The sequence below is a fragment of the Barbus barbus genome (genome assembly GCF_936440315.1).
Source record: "Barbus barbus genome assembly, chromosome: 3".
NCBI classification, from domain to species: domain Eukaryota; kingdom Metazoa; phylum Chordata; class Actinopteri; order Cypriniformes; family Cyprinidae; genus Barbus; species Barbus barbus.
The window spans coordinates 40844678-40869371 of record NC_136731.1 but is presented as its reverse complement, the minus strand read 5'-3'; the positions used below and the strand labels follow the sequence as shown (position 1 = coordinate 40869371).

The 24694-nt window shown below is 37.1% G+C and overlaps 1 protein-coding gene across 3 annotated transcripts; it reads right to left on the bottom strand.

Annotated features, from left to right (window-relative positions):
- Positions 1 to 228: 228 nt before the first annotated feature.
- elac2 (elaC ribonuclease Z 2) lies at positions 229 to 23739 on the bottom strand. Of its 3 annotated transcripts, none has more exons than XM_079384469.1 (25): positions 23333 to 23739; positions 22213 to 22263; positions 22005 to 22075; positions 21769 to 21833; positions 21577 to 21634; positions 20717 to 20785; positions 20437 to 20583; positions 19677 to 19732; positions 19484 to 19542; positions 19316 to 19388; positions 19094 to 19206; positions 18060 to 18158; positions 17846 to 17984; positions 17015 to 17100; positions 16628 to 16749; positions 16160 to 16250; positions 15615 to 15753; positions 15314 to 15352; positions 14724 to 14833; positions 14484 to 14583; positions 13729 to 13849; positions 11359 to 11437; positions 9030 to 9174; positions 7555 to 7819; positions 229 to 1220 (listed from the first exon to the last, which is right to left on the bottom strand). In XM_079384469.1, exons 1-24 carry the CDS (start codon positions 23584 to 23586, stop codon positions 7577 to 7579), a joined length of 2529 nt encoding a protein of 842 aa, XP_079240595.1. In that variant the 5' UTR covers positions 23587 to 23739; the 3' UTR covers positions 229 to 1220; positions 7555 to 7576. The 3 variants fall into 3 exon arrangements, with proteins under 3 accessions (XP_079240595.1, XP_079240594.1, XP_079240593.1); XM_079384468.1 differs by having other exon boundaries at positions 318 to 1220; positions 20437 to 20586; XM_079384467.1 differs by lacking the exon at positions 229 to 1220 and having other exon boundaries at positions 5850 to 7819; positions 20437 to 20586.
- Positions 23740 to 24694: the final 955 nt, after the last annotated feature.

Here is a 24694-nt window from a genome sequence, read left to right as displayed (position 1 = left end):
CCCACAGCCCCATCAGCAAGAACCTCCAACAAAGTATCATGTCGAAGTAGTAATTCATACAATTCAGCAAATTCATACAATATTGTAGTAGCGTACTCGTACAAAATTCTACGACTTTTACTCCTACTGCTGTCATTGGCCATTGCCCCAACTCTCATGCAGATTGTGTCTATTGTAAGTAGTCAGAGTGTTTATATCAAAGTTTATATTGTCCATTTTTTTATTATTAACCTTAACAGATTAACAGTACCTTAACAGTCTCTTCCCGTTCTAACAGTACATGATATCTGTCCACACCTCAGAGTCTGCTTTTCTTTCCATGTTGATTTTTATTGAACGCATCGGTCTAAAAAGCAAGAGTCTGGAAATGCTAGTTTAACTTCTCATGTGACAAATCAGATCTTCAATTAATTTGGCCAAATCAGATCACTTAAAGCTGTAAACATTATGTAAACAAAACTTTTTTGGATGCGATTAATCGTTTGACAGAACTAGACAACAGTCATACAGATAGATAAGATAGATAGACAGTTTAGAGTGTGTTTTGGATCAGAAGCTCTGAGCCTCAATGCTGGCTGTTCAGTACAGAAACATCAAGCACATCCCAAGCTCTTTCTCTGCTGTCTGTCTTTCTGTCTGCAGATGCAGGTCATTTCTGCATTGAGACTTCGAGCAGATCCAAACGCTGTGATCCGGAGCAGAACGCGGCTGATTTCACATGCAGCACCAGCAGGGCATCTGGTCTCAACTCGCTCCCCAGAGATGAGGTTTGCTTCTCGACAGTCTGCTAATACAAACCTGCCTGCTGCGGGAACAAGGGAGCGGCCCACACCAACCATCCTGAATACTAATGTCCTCCACTATGCCACCCGTAACGCAATGCATGCCTGTGCTGGAAACCTGCCGCTTTATACCTCCAAGAATGCAATTTTCACGTAGTTGCTGAGCTATCAAAGACTTGTCTGCATTGGCATTGCTCTCTCTCTCTTCTGTGATGAGTCTTTTCTCAAGGAACAAGACAAGAGATTCCAACGAGCAGAGGTGTGACGTGTCTCGAGTTTGACGCTGATCTGTATCTGACGCGCAGGTCAGGTAGTTTTGGAGTCTACCAGCAATTACCGGCCTGTCCAGGTGAGCTGAAGTGCTGCGGAATTAGGCGATGATCTCCGGTGTAATCACACTCGCAAGTCTGTCCACATCAGTGCCCGCTCAACCGCATGCTAAGAGAGAGAGACAGAACAGAGGTGAGCAGACAATGTCTGAAAGGTTTAGCAGAACTCTATAATCACCAGAAGTATGAAACAAATTCTACACAATGAAGTCGATTGGGTCAGTGACACTCTTTTACCTGCCTGAATGTTTGTGTAACTCAAAGCTAAGAAAATCACACATGAAATTGCTTTAACGTCTCAGTTGTTTCTCCTATTACTTTTAAAAACAAATATTTCAAAAGGGGGTTTTCATAACAATGCCACAGAAGAATCAATGTTGGTTTCCAGAAAAAAAATCTTTCAGTAAATAATTCTTTAGAGGCATTTTTCCCTCAAAGAACATTGGTAAAACTTTAGTAATGGACCAATTCTCACTATTGACTTGTTTATTAGCATGCCTATTATTAACATACTGGCTTTCATCAGTACTTATAAAGCACACATTCTACTTCCTTAATCCTACCCAATACCTAAACTTAACAAGTACCTTACAAACTATTATGATTATGATTCATCTTAGGATTCTAAGATGGCGCCGCTGATGGCAGCTATTGTGCTTTGCTCTTCAGTGTTTGTACTGTTTTTGTTTGTTTTTCAAATACGATCAATTTTACCAGGAATGACCTGCTGAACATTCGGCAGAACACACCACAAAATCTTTTACCGGATTTAGATTTTTCGGATGTTTTACTGGACATTGTAGTTGGCGTAGCTCTGGTCAAACGCTACAGGAGGCGCAGGCGGGGGAAGCGAGCAGGCGCGCTTTTGAAGCTTCGTCAGCGCGGATTTTGAACTGCGTTGCCTAGCATCCATCTGGCGAATCTCCACTCTCTACCCCACAAAACGGACAAACTCCTTCTGCTCTCCCGGACAAACAAGGATTTTTCTAACTCTGCTGTTCTGTGCTCTACGGTCCTAATTTCCAGCTGATCAGAGCAGATCGGGATGCGGAATCAACAGGGAAATTGCGCCGCGGCGGGACGTGCTTTTACATCAATGAGAGGTGGTGTACAGATGTAACGGTGTCCCCGAGAATGATTAAAACAGAGTCCGGGTGTTGTTGCTCACTCTCTGTGATCAGATCAGCGAGTTTCTGTAGAGCTGTGCTCACGTGCGCTTGCGGTGGAATGTAAACACTCACGAGAACGAACAAGCAGAACTCCCGCGGCGAATAGAACGGCTTGCAGTTAATGAAGAGCGTTTCTAGATCTGAACAGCACATCTTCTTTAACACAGTTACATCTGTACACCACCTCTCATTGATGTGAAAGCATGTCCCGCTGCCGCGCGATTTCCCCGTTGATTCCGCATCCCGATCTGCTCTGATCAGCTGGTAATTAGGCATATGAATCGCGCTGTCCGGTATGTCGCCATTCAGCCAGGTTTCTGTGAAACACAGAGCAGCAGAGTTAGAAAAATCCTTGTTTGTCCGGGAGAGCAGAAGGAGTTCATCCATTTTGTTGGGTAGAGAGCGGAGATTCGCCAGATGGATGCTAGGCAGCGCCGTTCGAAATCCGCGCTGACGAAGCTCCACGAGTGCACCAGCTCTCTTCCCCCGTCTGCGCGTCCTCCTGAAGCATTTGACCAGAGCTACGGCTCCGCCAACTACAATGTCCAGCAAAATGTCCGAAAAATCAAAAACCGGTAGATTTTGTGGTGTGTTCTGCCGAATGTTCAGCAGATCATCCCTAGTAAAACTGATTTTATTTGAAAAACAAAAAACAGGAAAAACAAACAAAAACAATACGAACACTGAAGAGCAACGCACAATAGCTGCCATCTCCAATCAAACCATTTATTCAAATCGTTATGAAGGTCTAAAATTGAATATGTGCAGGTTTGACGTCAGTAACATCAAATGTTGTTGGTCCTCAAAGATCTCATGATCAAACATCAAGACGCCAAAAATGTGACACAGTTGATCTGAGAGCAGCATAAACTAGAGTTTCAGAAGAGATCTCAATGTCTCCAACTGTGCTCACTCTGATTATATTTTTGTCATCTTTGCGAATCTAAGTTATACTGAGAATACCAAGAGATCAACTGAGATATGGCTGAGCAACCATTGAGGAATCATATTCTCCTCTGGGAAAAGACAGTAAGAGTATTTTGTTCCCTACATAGGGAACAAAAATTAATACAATTTTAATTGTTTCTACAAATATGAGATTAAATGGAGTCCAAAATGGGAATTCTGAAGTCTGATGGTTCTCAGATGTTTCTGCTACTAAAAAAAGCCTTTTAACTTCACATCTCTTTCAGAGTTTCAGAGGAGATCTCACTAATGTCTCAAACTGTGCTCAAATTGTCAAGGTAGATTAGATATGTCTGCAAAAGTCAGAAATTCAATGTCTCTCGTGGTTCTCATAGATATCAATGAGGCTTGTGCTGAAATGCCCTGTATCTCAGATGTTTCTCCCGAGAAGAAAATACATTAACACAATCTCAAATTGTGCTCAGATTAGCCTAAATACCAAACTCTAAGATCTTAATATGAACTCAAACATCTCAGAATTTTTTCTCAAGATCAAAAGATCTGAGATACTCCTCAATTTTTTCTATGTACGACAACAAGTGATTCAATTCTGTCTCTATTTCTCTGAAGGAAGCTTAGAAGAAATCTCTGAGACAAAGTTGATACTTGTTACAGAGATGAAACGAAACAGAACTGAGAACTCCATTAAGGCTCATGAGTGATGAAAGAGCAACATCTGAGCAGAGGAGAGCTGAGCTTCATGAAACTGAATATAGAAAGGATCCCTTCAGGGGCCAAACCCACATCCACAGATATCTACTGTATAGAGAGATGCTGAGAAAACACACCTGCATCACACCAGGAGATACACGCTTATGCTTTTATATGAACAACACGCAGCTCACTCAAGAGACTGAGATGATGGGGTTGTGTCCCCCTGTAAAAACAAACAACAAAAAAAAAAAAACAGCACATCACAACACTTCCTGGATGAAGGAAGACACAATATAAAATCTGGAAGAACTGCAGCTGTTCACACTGGACCTGAATGTCTGTGGCTTGTCCGGCAAGTGCAAAAACATGAAGATTTTTAACTAAATGAATCACTGTTGTGTTGAAACTGAACACTGATATCGCTTTTCAAACAAAATGGTGTGCTGAAGCATCCGGAGAGGTGCCTGATATGAGATCAGCAGGTTTAAATTAAGGGACAGTGTGGAGCCTTTTCTGGCCCAGAACTGGATTTTCTTCGGGTTGAAACCGGACATTTGTCCAGTGGGATTGTCTCTGTAAATAAAAGTATCTGTTACACTTACCAGAGGAGATGAATTCTGTTTTGGACCACAGTGACATCTGTCCTGTTAGTAGCTAGAGAGTCAGTGCACAAGGAAAGAGTGATCTGGTCACAAACTATTTCAAACCTTCTCAGGATGTCCTACTATTGGTCCAGTCGGGCCGATTACACTACATGATGGATAAACAACGACCCGGCCTCATCATCTTCATTAAGTATTTAGTTTGTCAATAATTGCTTCTTCATTCATTCAGTGGGAAACATGCAGTGTAATTCCTGAAGAAAGATCGGCCTCCAGTGGCGGAGAACAGAAATGCATCCAGACAACTGCAGGAATGTTATGAAAAAGGAGCAAAACGCAGAGTGAAGATTAACTACCTGAGGAATAAATAATTAAACTCAGGGGTTAATAACAATAACCCCTGAGCCTACTCTTAGCCTACTCTAAAATAATTTAAGCCCGCACTACAACTACAACCATAACGGCACGGAGGAAAGATATCCTTGGAATCGCTTTCAGAGCATTTCTTTCCCAGCTTTGAAACGATAGAATTTGCCGCCAATCAAACATCTTATTTAAAAGCCCGCGCTTCCAACTGCTGCACGCGCTTAGCATAAACAGAACGTGATTGTCCGTTGGTGAGGAACTGGGAAATAGGTAAACATTATTAGACATTAAACATTTAACTCATTTTAAAGTTTAACTAACGGAATCCACGTAAAACCTTTCACATAATGTGCAAGAATAATGAGATGTTACATAAACAGAAATCCACCAAGGGGATCTATGTTAATCAGAAGTTCATTAGTCTAGACCCATCACAAAAAGTACTCTTAAGAGTGTTGGTGTGTTATTTTTGGTGTGAATGGGCTTCCAATCTGTACAAAAATATATGGGCTCCAACAAAAATAAGACCTGCTGGTTTCTGAAGCTTTTAACTCACTGAAAAGACTTGCCCCATAGCTTTCAACATTGACGCCACAGATAACCTAATGTAGACAGAACTTATTTTTGAATCCAGAACATTCCAGTCAGAATTCAAACTGAAAGAGCTAAGAGAAGATTCTGTAGGTTTGTTCACAAGAATGAGTTTGTACATGAAATTAACAACACCACAGAACCTCAGAAAGCGCTAGCATTAGTGATTTTCTTTTTCAATGAAAGAAACATCAAATCTATCAGATGCTTGTTATATGTATATAATTCCCACTGTAATTGAATTCACAGCAAACCAAACTTTATTTTAACTGCTATAATGAATATTTGATCAAAACCGCTCTGCTAGCGCAGCAGTGAACACCGGGACGCAGTGCCGTCGACAAGATCAGAAACATTCTGGTTTTGTGTAATAAATTGATACCAGTATCAGACAGATGCCACAGACATAGTTTAATTTTTCATGTCTCTGAGCTATATCACAGTATATTTTTCAGAGGCAAAATTTGATTAAACGTCAAGATAGTGTTTGACATGCACGCAAACGGCAAAGCAAACATGTTTTCCCATTGGGAAACACTTAATGACAGAGTAACCATCAAACCCAGAGACGTGACATTAAATCAAAAGGCTTTGTTAGTTGACTGCAACATCTACTTTAGCGACAGCTTCATCAGTTCCCATTGAAGAAAAAAATGATGCCGTCTTTGTCTCGTCTCAGTTACAATTAAACAACAGCAAAAGGCAAAAGCATCTGTCTCAAAGGTTTTTGCTCTTATTTGCAACTTCAATAATTAACATTATTACATACATCATTTTATAACTTACTCTGCCTCTGAAATGACTTTTCGGCTGATGTTATCAATTCATAACATAGTTTTTTATGCATCGTGAATTGACTAGATGGTGAAAAGTATCATCCATTCCTGACCTATTTTTATTTTTTTTTCTCTCACCAAATTTTCCCCTTCACCCTGAAATGTGTTACATAAGTAAAAATGCATTGCAAAAACTATTTCATGTTGACTTTGACGTTCACCCCAGCATCCCAGTGGAGAAAGAGTACATCTTTACTCTGACGGTACTTTCATCCATTTTGTATGAACGTTCTACAACTGACAGCACATTTTTTTCCCTCAGCCTTGCTTTCTCAGCTCGGTTTTAAACTTGAAACCTCAGTTGTGTCATGTGTAATACACAATTTCAAATCTTCTATAAACACATGGTCTGTAGCTGTAAGATGATTCGCAGTTATTTCTGCAGCCAACATATCCTGTGTGACACAAGCAAGTCAAATGCCCAACATAAATTTCATATGCTTTTATGTAAAACCAAACAATATGTTAATTTATAAATGCATAAAAATGTTTTAAGCAATATTTCAAATGCAGAAACATTGTATAGTTACAATAAAATGTATAGGCCTATTCTATATTTAGCCTAAAAATCTTTTATAAACATTATTCAAGTAATGATGCTTGTTTTTTTTTTTATATATTTTCTTGAAGATAATCAAAGTAGTGTTTGCACAGGCAGTGCTAACAAAATTGGGCAAAGGGACAAAAAATAATTATAATAAAGACAAACAGTTATCCAGGTCTATGTTTATTTCCCTAAAATAATTAGAAGAGCCTAAGATGATCAGCCAATTCATAGACATAAAATTAAATATTTCATTCAGAAATTGTACAAGTGCTTTTTTTCACACACACCACTGCACTCAGCAAAAAAAACAAAAAACCTACCTGTTTCAAACTAAACTGAAATAATGCGTCACTCCCAAATGAAGATGCCAAACCTAACGTCTTCCTTTAGTGCTGAAATGTTTCTGTTTCATGTTTAAAGAGTCTGGAGGGCTGAAATTAAAATGGCAAACATTTAAAGGTTTAAGATAGTGTACTTTCCCACTATCACTTTAGTCAAACCTTTAGTCAAATCGATCGCAGCGGGACTGACTCCAAGCCAGGAACCAGTACGCTGTATTTTAGATTTGGCTTGAAACTATTAATCTCACTTTTTCCAGTTGGACTCTGCAGACTTAAGCCCAACATGGACCTTATGATGTACATTTTAAGATCAAAACCCATTGGTAGAATTTTTCCCCAGCCTGCCTTCTGATTGGTTGGGCTGATCTAACCTTCACCCTGATTGGTTGCCCATCAGTTCGTCTTAAGTCGTTTGATGGCTGCATCCTGGTTGAGGTCATCTTGCTCTCTCTTGGCACCTTTGCTCATCTCATCAGGTTGTCGGCTCGTTCCAGACTCTCCATTAGATGGAGGCTCAGCGGACTTCTTCATCTCTCTCCTTTCTCTCCTCTCCTCCATCTCTTCAATCTCCTCTGCAAACAATGCCTTCAGAGGCCGAATGAGCCGTGGAAGCATCGGGAAATCTCCAAATCGGATCTGTAAGCACAAGAAAATACCATCAAACTTCACATTTGACTCAGAGTGGAATATAAATAAAGAATTTCTGAACTTAGAAAGTAAGGTAAGATCGAAAAATAAATAAAGGGAAGGAGTAAAGGAAATAAATAAGGAAGGTAAATAAGGTAGGTTGTAAGAAAAGAAGTAAATAATTAAATAACTAAGGAAGTAAGAAATGAAGGAGGAAATAACGGATGGAAATGAGGAACATAACTAAGGAAGTGTGAAAGGAAGGACAGCAGGAACAAAGCATGTAAGTAATTAAGGAAGTAACTATGGAAGGAAGTAAGGAGGAAAATAACTAAGGGTGGAAGTAAGGAAGGATATAAGTAGTAACTGAGAAAAAAGGTTGCAAGGAAGGAAATAAGGAGGGAAATTTCAAAGGAAAGAAGGATGAAGTACTGCAACAAGTAACTAAGGAAGTTAAAGGATGGAAGTAAATAAGGAAATAACTAAAGAAGGAAGTAAGCAAGGAATGATACAAGTAATGGAAGTAACAGAAAAAAATGACAAGGAAGGAAGGAAGGTGGAAAATAACTAAGGAAGGAACGAAAGATGGATGGACGTAATGCAGGAAGTAAATAAGGAAGGTAAGAAGCATGCAAGTAAAAAAGGAAAATAACTAAAGAAGATAGCAAAAAAGGATGCAAGTAATGAAGGAAGTTACTGAGAAAACACAAGGAAGGAAATAACTAAGGATGGATGTATGGAGGAGTATAGGAAGGAATAAAGGATGGATGGAAGTAATGTAGGAAGTTAAAAAAGGATGTACGTAAATAAGGAGATAAACAAGGAAGGATATAAGCAATAGAGAAAGTAAGGTAACACTTTATTTTAAGGTGTCCTTGTTACACATTTTACATGTACTCACTATTATAATAACAATAAATTATGCATAATTACATGCAAGTAACCCAAAGCCAAACCCTAATCCTAACCATATAGTAAGTACATGCAGTTATTTAATATTACTCAGTACTTAAATGTATAATTAAACTGTACAAAAGGACACCTTAAAATAAAGTGTAACCGAAAGTAAATAGGGAAATACCTAAAGACTGTATTAAGGAAGTGTGGAAGGATTTAAGCAATGAAGAAACTGAGGAAGCAAGCACGAAAGGATGCATTTTATTTAGGATAGACAGGAAGAATTAGTTGTGAGTTTTCTATTATTTGACAATATCCTCACCCTCATGTGGTCGAAGGAGATCCCCACTTTGCCGTTGAAGTCATCACTGAAGAGAGGGATCTTGGCGTACCTCTGACTGAAGTGATTTAACACGATGAACTCAGCGTTCATCTTCATCCCAATGCCGATAGCCTGAGACGTGGTGCTGGAAAGAGTTTCAGATTCAAACACCAATCACTGACAAAATCACGCAACCTCTCTGGAAAAGACTAATACGCAACCAAACCCTAAACCTGAGGCTGAACATGAACACCTAGGAATGCTGTGCTGCAGTATAAGTCTGTTTTCCTCCATTTCTCACGTTCAAGGGCTGATGTAGGATCTGTTTTCTACAAAGCCTACAACACAAACCTGTAAATTTGTGAATTTCAGCTGATAAAGCTAAACTGATCCTACACCAATCTGGAAGACGCTCTCCACCCTCTCAAGCAATCAATTCCTCGCTGAAACCCAAATGAATCCCCCACAAAATCTCCAATCGATTTCACTCAGAAGCTCTCAGCGTTATTCAGCTCTTAAATTGGAAAGGGCCGCAGTGTGAGACACGGAGCAGTTCATTCATAGACCCGGCGCTCCAGAACTCCAGCAGACGACAAGGAACCCAATCAATGCTCATCTAAGAGGAGAATCCCACAACTTCAAGAGAGACCCGCTTTGAATGAGTCCTCCATCAGGAAGCACATTATCCACTGGGAAAGCTGACCACTTTCATTTCAGAAGATTTTCTTCCTTCTGCCTGCAATTGAGGGCGATTTTTTTAGCTCTCAAATCAAGAGATTCATCTTCTTGTTTGTTTTGTTAGTTCGCAAATGGACAATACAATCTCTTCACTCAAGACATGAGCTGTCCGATAAGAGCTGTTGATTAATTATTGCATTATTTATGGAGGAGAATTCATGCCAAAATGCATTCATTGCATAGGATGTTGAAGGAAATTGTGCCACAATGAAAAGGCAATAATGTCATTACTTATTTTATATGTGAATTACAGTTCAAAAGTTTCAGTTTTTAAAAAAAAAGTCTCTTCTGCTCACCAAGGCTTCATTGATTTGATCAAAAATACAGTAAAAAGTGTTATATTGTGAAATATTATTACAGTTCAAAATAACTGCTTTCTACTTTATGCAATTTATTTTTGTAATAAAAAGGTTCATTTCAGCAGTCTTCAGTGTCACACGATCCTTCAGAAATCATTCTAATATACTGAGAAACATTTCTTATTATTAATTATCAATGTTGAAAACAGTTGCGCTGCTTCATGTTTTTGTGAAAACAACAGCTGAAATTTATTTTTCAAAAATAATATTGTGGATTTAGGTCTGATATGAACCGTTTGAGTGTCAAATTTTAAGAGCGGAAAGTTTTTTGAATCAGCCAAAATGTGATGCATTCACACGGGGCGTCGGCATCAACGCTTGACGGAGGGCATGTCTGAAGCTTCGTGCTGACGCGACCATCATAGTGACAACAGCCAATCACATACTTTTCTGGTGTTGCATGAACGGGATTGGCTAGTATCTGCACTAGGGTATTGGCACAAGGCAATCGGATTGGCTGACACCTGCGTTGGCGCTTGAAAAATTGAAACGTTTTAAACTTTTGCCGCAAGCCACGCCAGTGAAGCAACGCGACGGACCCACAATTCAGTTTTCAACGCTTGACCTCACTCCATTCAAAGTAAACGAGAGGCGTTGACACCGACGCCCCGTGTGAATGGGGCGTAAAGAGAGACTGCTATTGAAGGATGAGCAGTTAAAAACTTCAGACCGGACAGTAAACGAGAAGAGGCATTTACATGAAAATAAAGAAGTTGTTTTTGCTACAGTACATGCAAAACTTGCAAGTGTCAGAACTGGTCATGAAAAACTCAATTAAAAGAGGTTTGGTGCAAAAGACTGACAAATATTTCAAATTAATAACTTGCTTAGCTGGGGCTTAAAAGACACTTAATTCAGCAATATTATCAATTTGATGGAACTAACACTATCAGAAAAGGACAAAACTTGACAAACAGTTATTAAACCGATCTGAATCGGCATTGAACTGACTCAAGCTGAATCATGACACCGTTGTCTTCAGCAGAGCTGCTTAGCACTGAATTGAACTTGTTTCATAATTGAATTAATTTTACAGTTATTAAACAATTTGGATTTGCCTCGTTTTTGATTCTGTTGCTTTCCTACTTAATACAGTGAAGCTGCTTTGAAACGCTGTATTGTATAAAGCGCTGTATAAGTAAGGCGACCTGACAAACATTACAAGAAATCTTAATTAAAAACACTTGCTGTGACCCTGCAGCTCGTGTGTCATTGACCCTGTGTTCATGTACCTGTGTCTCTTCTCGCACGCTTCTTCTTCCATCCCATCCTCCAGTGTGGCTTCATGAATCAAAAGTGTTGCATTCTTGCCTGAAAGCAAACCAAGAGATGAATCGAACTCTCCCCACCACACACACACAGATAAATTACAGCTGACATGCTGTTCCCTCTTTCCCCCCGTTGTAAAACACACACAAACATTCACACACCAACACACACTCCATTTTTCTCTCTAGAAATCAATCACGAGAGCCCAGCAAGCGCTGAGATGACAAAGGCCTTTCCTAATGAGACGAGCGGACCGAACCACCTCCGGCGTTCAGGAGGGGAGCTAGGTTCAGGCTGAATACCCTCCATCACCGCCCGGACTCCCTCGGGAACCATTAAAGAGGTTTCTGAGACTGGGAGAACAGTGCTGAAGTGATCGATTACGTTGCTGATAAAGACAGGAAGCAGCATTTAAACGCAGGCTTCATTCGTATCGACCCGCGAGTCACTATAGAGATTCAGGCGCAATTACAGACTCTCTCTTTCCTGCTGGACTAATGACCAGCTTCTCAATGACAGAATATTTTGAGGCAAAATTCTCTGTGGAAATAGACGCCGTTTCATTTTTCTGAGAGTTCAGACTGAAAATCATCTCTAAATATGTAACTATAAATCTTACAGCATGGAAAATATAATTGCACATCTTAAATTAATGAGTGAGAGATTGAGAGTGTTTGGGTTGACATATCCTGTCAAGAACATTTTCTGGCTCCCATTTCAAAAAGAAAAAGCACACAATCTTTCAATATTTCTTCTCTCTCAAATGCCTTGTCCAAATACCCACACTTGCACGACAGGATGTAAGTGCACCAGACTGTCCCATGTTTTAAAAACGACAAAGCGCAGTAAATACGTGCTATTCGAGGCTTAGTGTATCCCATCATGCATCATGTTCTGGGATAAATCGTGAGATTTTTGCCAAGATCTCACGAGAGGTCACAGAGACCTTTCCAATGTAAGTTAAAAATGTTAGCCATTTCATTAGTTATTTTATTATATATATATAGTGCTGTCAATCGATTAAAAAAATATAATCGCAGTCCTGGACTGTGATTAATCACGATTAATCGCAAATTTAAAATACTAGGATTTACCTGTAAATGTGTTGAAATAAATGTATGCATGACAAACTAGTTTAAGGAAACATAACCTTTCACATCTCTGCCAGGCATGAGACATAATCCTTATTCTTTTGTTTTAATTCAGCCATTATCAGCCTTTATACTGACAATAAAACGTTTACCAAGCCACATCGCTTCAATCCCAGTACACATTTACCCAACTATTATCAAAAGTATTCTAAATAAACAAAACATTTTCTTGCGACCTTACATGAAGTATTATGATAAAATACATTATGAAGAAGAATTGGACCTGTTCTACAGCTGCATTAGAGCTAACATTAGCATCATGCTACATAAGACAATTTATGAGATTAATAGTACACTTTTACACACATTATTACTCACACTAAACCACCATCGAGTGTAATAACTTCCTTTTGCGATCACGTGTATATATAGGCTACACTTTGGGCAGCCGCGGTACATTATAAAAGAAGCCCAAAAAAAAAAAACATAACCCACGGCTCTGTAATTTTTCCAGCGACTGTATTTTCAAAATAGCCCAATTGTGTGAGGAAACCGCAACCCTGGCAACACTGGTTCGCTGTACCCTTATCACATGTGAGTCTACACATCACAAATTATGCACTGTTGCGCTCTCTCTCTCTCTCTCTCCGTGTTCGCTTCACTTTTGTCGAGCCCGGCGTCATAATCACACAGTCCCTGCGTCCCAATGTGCATACTATACACCCTATCTGCCCTAAATAGTATTGAAAATTACTAATATCACATAGAATTTAGGATGGATAGTGTGCACAATGGGACGCAGGCAATGATTACCTTCCGCGCTGCGATGACGGCAAAAAGTTGGGGTCAAACCTTATCAAACTATTAATTTGCATTAAAAAAATATTAACGCGTTAAAATGTTTTGATTAATCACATGCGTTAACGTTGACAGCCCTAATATATATATATATATATATATATATATATATATATATATATATATATATATATAGGATAAAAGCGTCTACTAAATGAATAAATATATGCTTTGATTATAATTTCATGAACCATCATTGAGGAAAAATTTAAAATTCTTAACTCAAACGTAAAAGCATCAGTACGTTATATGTTCTAGACACACTATAAAATGTTATCCAATTTTACCCCTTTCATCTACTTAGTTCAGTATTACATATATATGCACAGTACACGTGTGCAAAAGCATGAGTGGTCAGTGTGTGTGTGTGTATGTGGTTTTTACCTATATTAACGACAGCATCACAGGGCATGGTGTCTCCAGAGAACACGAGCTGCCAACCAGACTGATGCGTCAAACTGCAGGCGAACGCGTTCTTACAGTGACGAACATAACACGTCTGAAACTGCACAATCACGAGAAAGAGAGGTTTCAGTAGCTATAAATCACAACATGCTCATGCACTCTTTATTCATTAAGAATAGACACTAATCTGAAGGGTCTGCTAGCAGACATTTAAAGATGTATAATATTTTGCTGTTGATAAAATTCACCAACATCAGATTATTTTAAATGTACATTTGTATTGCCATTAAGACCAAACGTACATAAAGGTACTAGAAGACAATATTTTAATTGCTTCTCTGAGTGAATATAGCAATAGACATTTGATCAATTATTACACTGGTGCATGTAAATAAATAATAAAATATCAATCAAGCTTTTTTTGTTACTTTTTGCATTAAACGTTTTACATTTCATATATTTTGTTGAAATCGTGGTTGATGAAATAAAAACATTTCAGAGCAATAAATATCAAGATGAATCACCGCGATATTGCGTAGCTTGTACTACGGCTCTGTGTAGTAAATGCTGCTCCATCTGAAAGCACGTGATGGAGATTTACTACTAATCACAGAACCGGCTTTACTGATGAGATGCGCATGATCGTCACATTTGATTATTTGCATAGCCCTAATTAGACATCTCCAAAAAAAAAAAAATCTATGACCACAAATAGCTATACAGTCCATACAGACCTTGACCAGGTCATTCTTCTTCAGTACAGTCTGAATGAAGGATTTGGTCTTGACTTTGGGGATCTCTGCGCCATCACACAAAAACGTTGATGGGATAAAACTGGAACGATTAAAAACAAAAGCGATAAGTGTCTAGGACAACTTAGTGTACATAATTTACTTTCAATTGTAAGAATTATATATGTTCTCACAGAAAGATATATAAAAAAATAAAGATAGAATGTTATTTTTCTCTCGTACTTGATCTGGCTGAGGATCTGCTGGCAGTGATCATGATACTGGTTCAACCACGTCATGATCTGGACAGGAGCGATCAGGTACACAGGACTGAATGCTTTACCTAGACTGTTCTGCATCACATAAAACGCCATTATTAGTCAAATGTGGCCTTGGAGCACAAAACCAGTCTTAAGTCGTTGGGGTATATTTGTAGCAATAGACAAAAATACATTGTGTGGGTCAAAATTATGCCAAAAATCATTAGGATATTAAGTAAAGATCATGTTCCATGAAGATATTTTGTACATTTCCTACTGTAAATATATCAAAACTTAATGTATGTTTAGTAATATGCATTGCTAAGAACTTCATTTGGACAACTTGATGGTGATTTTCTCAATATTATGATTTTTTTGCACCCTCAGATTCCAGATTTTTAAATAGTTGTATCTCGGCCAAATATTGTCCGATGCTAACAAACCATACATCAATGGAAAGCTCAATTTAAAAAAAATGACCCTTAGGACTGGTTTTGTGGTCCAGGGTCACAAATAACCCATACACAAAATAAAGGAATAATAAAACCTATACGCAAATAGATATATGCATACCAGGGCTCGCTCTCGCTCCAATAATAAATGAATTAAACCCTGTGTGAAAAACAAAACATACAGCACTCAACAATCAGCAGAGCAATAAATAACACTCTAGACTATTATTTAATATAATTTATTAAAGATTCATCACACAGCTCTATAATCCAGACTGGTTGATTATGGGTTTCTGTGATTAAGTATTTTAGCATAATGGCACTAATCTTATTTATTTAGGATAATGTATTAAACTGGTTTGTTGCAAGTACATTCACCTCATTGCAGATTATCTAGTCAGGTGTGTTTGTGAATCTCTCACCGTGTGATGATCTGCGTGAAGGTGCGACACAAAGATGGTGGAGAGTCTGGAGAGGATCTCGTCCACGTTATCGCCGTAATGACGGCACAACTGGCCAAATGTTCCCTCGCCACAGTCCAACAGCAGCGACTGAGATGAGCTGAGCAACAGAGACGTGTTTAGACATACTTCACTCCAAACACAACAGACTGTGGCTTACTGTGATTTTACCAAAGTCAGGAAGCTAATCTGAACCACAGACTAAAAGCCCCTCAACCACAGAAAAAAATCTCAATGCATGGACTGATGGATATTGCTTTTGCACTTAAAAAAACAGCAACACACTGCAAAATATGATTTTTCAGCAATGTAAACAAAAAACATTCACATTTAATTCAACATATTACTTGCCATTTTTTGTAATTATTTGTCAAACACTGTTTAAAATATTTTTTTTCAGTGCAGAAATATTAAATATTGAATTTATTTGTACAAAGGATATATATAGATATACATATACACACACACACACACTATATACATATATATACGGCAAGTTTTATTACCTGATGTTCACTAAAGTTCCACTGACGTTTCTGATCTTCATCGGTAGAGACGAGCCGGTGCCCAAAAACACAATCTCAGGAAACTTCTCACCTTTATCAGCACAGAAAATGACCAACAAATTAAAAACATGATAAACATCTGAAATACAGAAGAAAATCAGCTAGAAAATACAGCCAGAAAATCATATATCATCACACCCTCTATAGGAGCTTATAGTTATTTTCTAGTTCATATAGACTACCAGTCAGAGGTACTTCTTTATGATCATTTTCCACACTTTAGAAACCTTAGACTCTTGCACGATCTGAGGCGTCTGATACAGATACAGTATACAGTATACAGAAGTGCAGAAAGTTTTACTCTGAGGAAATTAAATGTCAGGCTGCGGACGTGTTCTTGTCTTTCTGCTCTTCTAATTCAATACTTTCATCCCTCCTTCTCTCTCTCTGATTCGGTAGAAAGCTCACCAGACGAGGAGACGGATGCAGCCGCCTGGAACTTCCTGCATTCCTCAACTTCCTCTAAGAAGTTTGGCACTTCGGCTGCTTCCTTCACGAACTCCTCAGAGTCGCAGGATGGGATGGCATCTCTACACACACACACACACACACACACACACGCGAGAAAAGTTCCTCAAATAAGAGCAAGTCAATTTCTAAAAACTTTCCAAGAACTAGTTTGTTGAAGCTGTAAAAATCAATAAACACACAATTTTTGCCTTGTTGCACACTATTAGCTTACAAAACAAGCTTGTGCATTTCAGGTAAATGAGGGCCACAATAAAACTGTCAATTAAAAGCTACACTTTTTGCACAGCATCTGTGACACGCTGTCAACGGTTGACCTGAACTGACCTTTGCCACTCCAGTTTGGGCCGAAGCTGAAACTTCATCAGACACTCGGCTCTGACGTTAGAAATGTGGAGAGAAGCCGGCGGCTCCTACAACAAATACAAACAACACACTGATTAATAAATGATGAATCAATCTTTCCTTACAGATTTGGGAAAAAAAACACTAGAAATAGTCAATTAAACTAGAAATAAAACCATATAAGAATAAACAATTACATTTTAAAAATATATTAAATCAGAAGAAAATAATATTCAAGTACATTAAGCATAATAAATATTAAATCACAAAAACAAAAATTTGAAATTAAAATTAGAAAATGTTATATTAAAACACAAATAAGAAATTAAATAATAAAAAGAAATACTGGTAAATAACTGAAAAGTTCCCAAAAGCAATGGTTAAAATATAATAAAACTAACATGTAAAGAGACTACTTAATATTAAATTAAAAAAACTAATAATAATAAATATGAAATTAAATTAGAAGTGATCAATTGAGTAAATCTAAAAAAAAAAAAAAAAAATCAAAATCAGAAAAGTAGTAATATTAAACATATAAAAAAATTAATAATTGAGAATAAAATATATAATTGATAAATAAAAACAAATGAAAAATTCTAATCTAAATCAAACTGACCTGTAACAGAGACTATGTATTTATAAATAATAAATGATAAAAACAAGCAAATTGAAAAAATGGTCTAAATTGACATGTAAGAGACACTTTCATATTAAATTAGCATACAATATGAAATTAAATGAACAAGCATGCATTAGCTAAAAAAAAAAAACTCAAATGAATAAAAGTGGCATGAGTTTGTGGTGCCGTACTTTGGTCTTGTAGAGTTTGAGCTGAGGGAAGATCTCAGGATGGATGAGGTTGAGCTGCGTCTGGAGTTTGTGACTGCGGGTGTTGTGAGGCGTGAACGTCTGCTCGTTCATCACCAGATGCTCAGTGCTGCTGGGAAACCTGAGACACAACAGACGCGTGTCACACACACACACACGATCAGATCGGTGTGAGATCTCTGTACTTCAGCTGTACCTCTCCATCCAGCTCTTGTACTCCTCTGTGTCCAGCACTGACTCAGGCGTCATGTGAATCACGAGAGCCGCCAAATCCTCCGATCCGCCCGTCTGATACCTGCACACGTCACAATATTAGATATAGTTACAGAGAAACCAGGCCTCATTTCTCTATGGCAGGGGTCTCCAGCATGTCGCTCGCGAGCGAACAGTAGCTCATGGCCAGACTGGAGGTAGCTGTTTTATTGAATTATTTGTATGAATTTCTAATAGGACACCGACTGTCTTCAGAAAAGTTTAGATGGCATTTGCTTTCTATCTTCCCTCCACCTAATGCATAATAAAGCTGGTTTACAGAGGTTACCGTAGAAACAGCTCTATTTCTGCTGTTCATACGCGCCACCTGCTGTCAAACTGTGGATTTACAATTTAATTCAGTCTGTCTGCCATATTTTTGTTCAGACCAATGCGAAAATCAGACCAAATTTTTTTTGTAAATCTTGAAAATCGATGAAAAATAGGCTACCTTATTATCAGAAGTGTTGAGATTTTTAGAATGCACATTAGAACTATTTATGGAGCAGATAAAATTTCATTTATCATTCTGACTCATCCTTTAAAAAAAAAAAAAAAAAAAAAAGATTTAAAGGCTTAAATGTTGCAAATTTATTTAAAAAAAAAAATGGTCAAAACTTTATTAGAACATGCAAGTAGATAACATGTTATGAATATTTTTTGTTAGTTTAAAATCCGACCATTATTTTCTAATGTTTTTATGCCATAATTTTTTATGCAAACAGAAATTGCATAGTGCTACTAATTTTATTTGTTGGCTTTTGTCATAAAACTTGGTAAAAATTATTTCAGTGTGCGTATCAGTACTTTTTTCATATTTCCAGCACATTTTAACAAAGCCGTGTATTAACAGTTTGGATTGATCCATTATTTAAGGGATTTAAGTATTGTATAATATGGGTAGCTCTCATTTTTAAAAAGTAGCTCCCGAATTAAATAAGGTTGGAGACCCCTGCTCTACTGAAAACATCAGTTGACCTTTGTAAGACGTGATTGGTGCAGAGCGGCTGTATGAAGTCTTCTGATGGACAGTCGACGACTATGAAAACAGGTCCGGGATCAGCCGGAGTGCACAGCTCCTCGGGTCGGATCTGAAACACACGCTGCGCGGTGAGCTGGGAAACCAGGAGATCAGCTCTGGAGTCTGCAGCTACTACAGGTGTTTTCTGCAGAACAGGCTGTGAAGAACTGAAAAATCACCTCTTTTCCTTCATGCGTCACAGTTTTTCCAGCTTTCAGAGCTTCGATTATGGGCCCAATGGCTGCTGTTCCTCTACAAGTGAAGCAGAAAACAAAAGTGATGCTCTAAATATATATTTCAGTCCTGAACACAATCACAGCTGAGCCAATCAGATATCAGACACTTACACCGGCAGCCCCATCTCTTTAGCTTTCAGTGCCATGAAGTTCCCTTTCTTTGAGTGCAACTGAGGGAAACATTAGATAGAAAATATGCTCTTGAGCACCATTTGGTCTTAAAAAGGTGAAAAGACACATTTACAATCATTGTGTGGCTGGAGAAATGCGTCTCATTGATGTGTTTCAGATTGTTTCTGTTCACCTTACACACGTAAGCCACCACGAGAGACGAATCTCTAGTTATCTTTTCTTTGCCTTCTGTGGAGAGAGGAAAAAATTAGTTCTTGGATATGAGACATGTAAATGCTAACGCTTTAGGAAAATTAAACAAATGAGTTTGTTAAAAGGAAATTTAGACATTTCCATCAAAATGTGTAGTTAAAATGCAATCATTTATTATTTTACTTGATTTTTTATCAAACTATCTAGATCAAATGCAATGAAAATCATTATATTATTATTATTGGGCAAAACATAATAGACAAAGTGTTTGTTTAGTTCAATTTTAAAATTCAAATGTTGAAATTGATCATACAAATGTCTGTGAAAACGTGATAAATTATTTGAACCATTTTATCATAATTATAAGACAAAATATAACATAGCATAATATAATGGATTTAAAAACTGATTTACTAAAGACTGATTAAAAAAAACAAATAACAAACAATGTAATTCAAATGCAACATTTATTATTATTTTTCTTCTTGGACAATATATAACAAAATAATGGAATAAAAAAATTTTTTTTATGAAAAGTGAAATTAAAATGATCAACAATTATCATTATTATAATATTTTATTTTTTATTAGTAATATACGTAAATAAAATATAATTAGATATAAAATTATTAATAAATAAATATATTTACATTTCCCTTTTAAAGACACAGTTTGTGATTTCTTTGGTCATACAGCTCCAGCAGCTCATAAAGCAGTGTGATGTGTGTGTGTTGTCTCGCCTGGACTGGCTGATCTTCTGCTGGTGTTGAGACCCCGACTCTCCTTGAGGTCGTCCAGTTTCCTGAGCGCCCCCTCCTGGCTGCTGTTAGGACTGCTGCCGCGTCCAGAGCCTGGAGAACGGCTGCCGGCCTCCGCCTTACGCTCAGCTGCTTTTAAACAGGCACAGTTGAGAAGAGTGTAAAAACCACGCACACACAGCACATGTTCTCAAAGCAATTACACTCGTTCACTCATAAACGTTCATGGTGGGGAACAGCGAAAACATGAGGTGACACTCACAGAAGAGAGGAACCTGACTGACGGTCATCGTGTCGTCTTTGTACTGAGGATCTGTATACGGTCTGACAGCTGCAGACGGGGATAAAAACAAACAGCAAAGACAGTCAATCTGTGTCATTTTAATATTATTTATACACTATTAGAACTTTTTCAGATGGCTTTTATTTTTATAGCTTCAATTTTCATTTTAATTTTAGCTTAAGTTTGTTATGAGCTTTTTATTAATAGTTTTTTGGGGGGGGGTTATGTGCTTTTATTTTTAATTTAAGTTTATTTTAAATTGACTTGAGTTAAATTTAAGTTCAGTTATGTTTAGTTGAGCTACGTTATATTAAGTTAAGCTAAGTTAAGTTTAAACAGTTGAGTGGTTTAATTTAAATTGAGTTCATTTTAGTCAAGTTCGGTTAAGTTTAACTTAAATTGAAATGAGATGCGTTTATGACGAGTTCAGCTGAGCTGAATTTAAGTAAGTTTAATTTAGCTTATTTAAGTTTAGTTGAGCTAAGTTCAATTTAAATTGACTTAATTTTAGTCAAGTTCAGTTAAGTTGAATTTAAATTAAGCTAAATTTAATTTAAATTGAGTTGAGATACGTTTAAGACAAGTTGAGTTGAGCTGAATTTAAGTAAGTTTAATTTAGCTTAGTTAAGTTTATTTGAACTGAGCCAACATTGAATTAAGTTGAGGTTTAGTTTTAATGTTAGCTTAAGTTTGCTTAGTTTGTGTTTTCCATCTGATATATGGTGTTTTATTTATTTCAGATTTATTACAATTAACAAAAATTATTTATAATAGATTCAGTTTTAGTAAACAGTAGTAACACTGCACGTACTCCATGAGAGGATAATGGGGGACTTTACCAAGTTTAATGTCTTCCAGCTGTCCTGAAAAAACTCGTATGGCTTGTAAATATTTCTCCTAAAACAACAAAACACAATTCAGTAAAACACTACAAGAGAATCAGCAAAACTCTCCAAACTCTTAAGATTTTTTGTAGTGAGAAAGACACAGAGATCTGCATAAAATGCACGTGTGATGTAGACAGACGGTACCAGCTGCGGGGGTCCAGAGAGGACACACTGAGGGACTCCAGTGTCTTTCAGGGTCAGGATCATTCCTGCACACACGAAACACAGAACGAACCCGTCACACAGTGAACAGAGCCTCTAATCATGCGAGGAAGCATGGATTGTGAATGGTTGCATATCGGCTTCATAAGCAGCCTTGAAAGTGGCATTGCTTTTACAGAAAAAGCTTCAAATGCAACAGAATAAAGTCCAAGTCTGACCTGATAAACCGCCGACCGTCTCCCAGCTCATCCTGGTGAGGAAGATGTTGTCCAAGCGTGCAATTTTCATTCTGAATTCAACAAGAACACGCACACTGTACAATCTGCAGTTTCATATCCACACACAATTCACCAAATGCTTGTTTTGCTCTCTGATCAGATCTTTATAAGATGTCGAGGAGTAAAACAGTGTTAGTTTCTCTCTTACTTGTGTTCCTGCATCAGCCTCTGTGTTCCTTCACCACAGTTAAACAGATACCTGCATACGAAAAACATGCTTCGTTAATAACACTGTCGAATAACTTTCATTAACAAACATTATATACTGCTTAGACAGTCAGTGGTTCATGCATATTCAAATATAGAAATGCATTTATATATTCATTAAACAAATGCTTTTAGCAAAGTCAGATAAATGCATGAATCAAGAATGTCATGCCATTTTTATTTGTGATCTTTCATCACTGATCTCTTAACAATGAGTTTTGTTTTTAAATAAAATATACAGTAAATGGTTTTATAAATAAAAAATTTATATAATTTACAGCTACTAGCTAGCACTGCTTTTTGTAATAACCTTTCAAATCATTCCTCAGCTAATGCACTCACATCATTATATTTTATAAAGTTTAGCAGTAAATTATTTTGAATTATCATTATACATTTTATCTCATATATTGACAAGTTTGATTTATGTTTTACAAACGTATATAAAGTATGTATATTTGATATTTTATATAAAGTAAATAATGCTCTGTTCATAAAGTACTGATTTGTTAAGCATTACATAATGTGATAATGTTTGCACAATTATTAATTTTATACAGCATTATTACTATTATTACTAATTATTATTATTAAGCATTTAATGTTCTATATTAGTTTATTAATTAGTAACATTATAATCAATTTCCTCTATTTATTCATTAATAATTCACCAACAAATATACAGCTTAGATGTTCCTGTATATTCAAATATGAATAAGTAGATGCTTTTAAGGCAAACACATGCATGAATTAAAGTTGCAAAATATTTGTATTTGTGTGTTTGAAAATATTTTTTTTTTAAATGAAAGTGTTTATATAAATAAGTCACACACACATACGTTTCTACATTTAATCATATATTTATAAATGCATGCAAGTTTCTTAATGCTATGAGACTTATTAAGAAGACTTGCTATAGATTTACCTATATTAATATTATATTTTGTTTATGTCATCGAACCCGATTAACCCTAATCATGATGATTACTGGTGAAGGCTGTTGTGAAGTGTAATATATATCAGAGATGTGACTGTGCTACTGAGCGAGGATCAGGGCGCACCTGTTATACTCTGAGAAGACATACAGCGAGGCTCCGTTGTCTCTGCTCCCGGAGCCCACCACCTGCACATAGACGGTGGAGGGCCCGTGCAGCTCGCCCTGCCTGCGGTTCTCCTTCATCTTCACATGGCGCAGGGTGTCTCTGACAGCTCTGCTCTTCCTGGAGGACTGAGTCTGCATCAGTCTGCCGGATACCTGCAGCACAGGCTCTTTACACACTCCCAGCGCTCCGCGTGCGGAGAGACGCGCCAACATAACTTAATCAACGCGCGGCGGCTACGAGGAGCGGCTCATCGCCGCGACTTCTGCTCGAGAAACTCAAATATCACGGCCGATGGCCTGTTAGTTTAGCTGCGGGTTGGAGGACTCACGTGTGTGTTGATGCTGGACGCGCTTCCGACGCACGCTGATGACGATTGACGTACGTGGAAATAGAACTAGCTAGAACGGCGCATAAAAAAATAATACAAAATCTAGAATGGCGGATAAATATTTAGAAACTTAGATAATATAATATAACTACATGTTAAAATGATTGTATGGCTCTAATAAAATGGCTAAAATAGGCGTAGCAGCCCTGAAATGTAGTCAGGTCGTTTGATAATTCTTCTATTTTAACTCTTCACTGCGTGTTTTTAATTAAATGTCTATTAAAGTTCACCAGTGTGATTATTCAGATGTGAATTCAGCAATCCCAAACGAGTTCAATTCGGCTCAACCGACTGTGATTGGTCCATTCTGAGCAGCGCTGAGAAAAGTAACACGTGTTTGACAGCGCTGTCATCCATCTCTGTTATATTTTCTCAGAATGGACCAATCACAGTCGTTCGCGATTGCTGGGAGATTATATCTAAACGATTGTTTAATGGTCACTGCTGTAGTGCTTTCTCATTTTTATTTTATTTATCAGTTCGGGTTTTTTTTTATTACATTTGAACAATTATACTTTAAAGGGCGCAAATCTCTGCAGTAAAACAGCTTTCTGAGCTCTGGAGGAGAACAAAGCTATTTGTGTATCAAAGAAAAACATTTTTAAATCAAATCTATTTTTGATCCAAAATATTAACACAATTATATATTTTAAAAAAAATCTGTAATTTTATAACATTTAATTTTATGAATTGAAAATAGTATTCGTATTATCACCATTGTTTTTTTTTTTAATAATACCATGTTTTATTAAGTATTTATATTACACACATTACAAATAATAAAAAATAAAGATCTGTAATATGAAAAACTGATATTATAAAATGTAACAATTAAATTATATAAAAAAATGCATTATATTAAAATATATTTCATTAAAATACATTAGTGTATTTTTATTCAAAATATTAATGAATTATATATAAATTCTAAT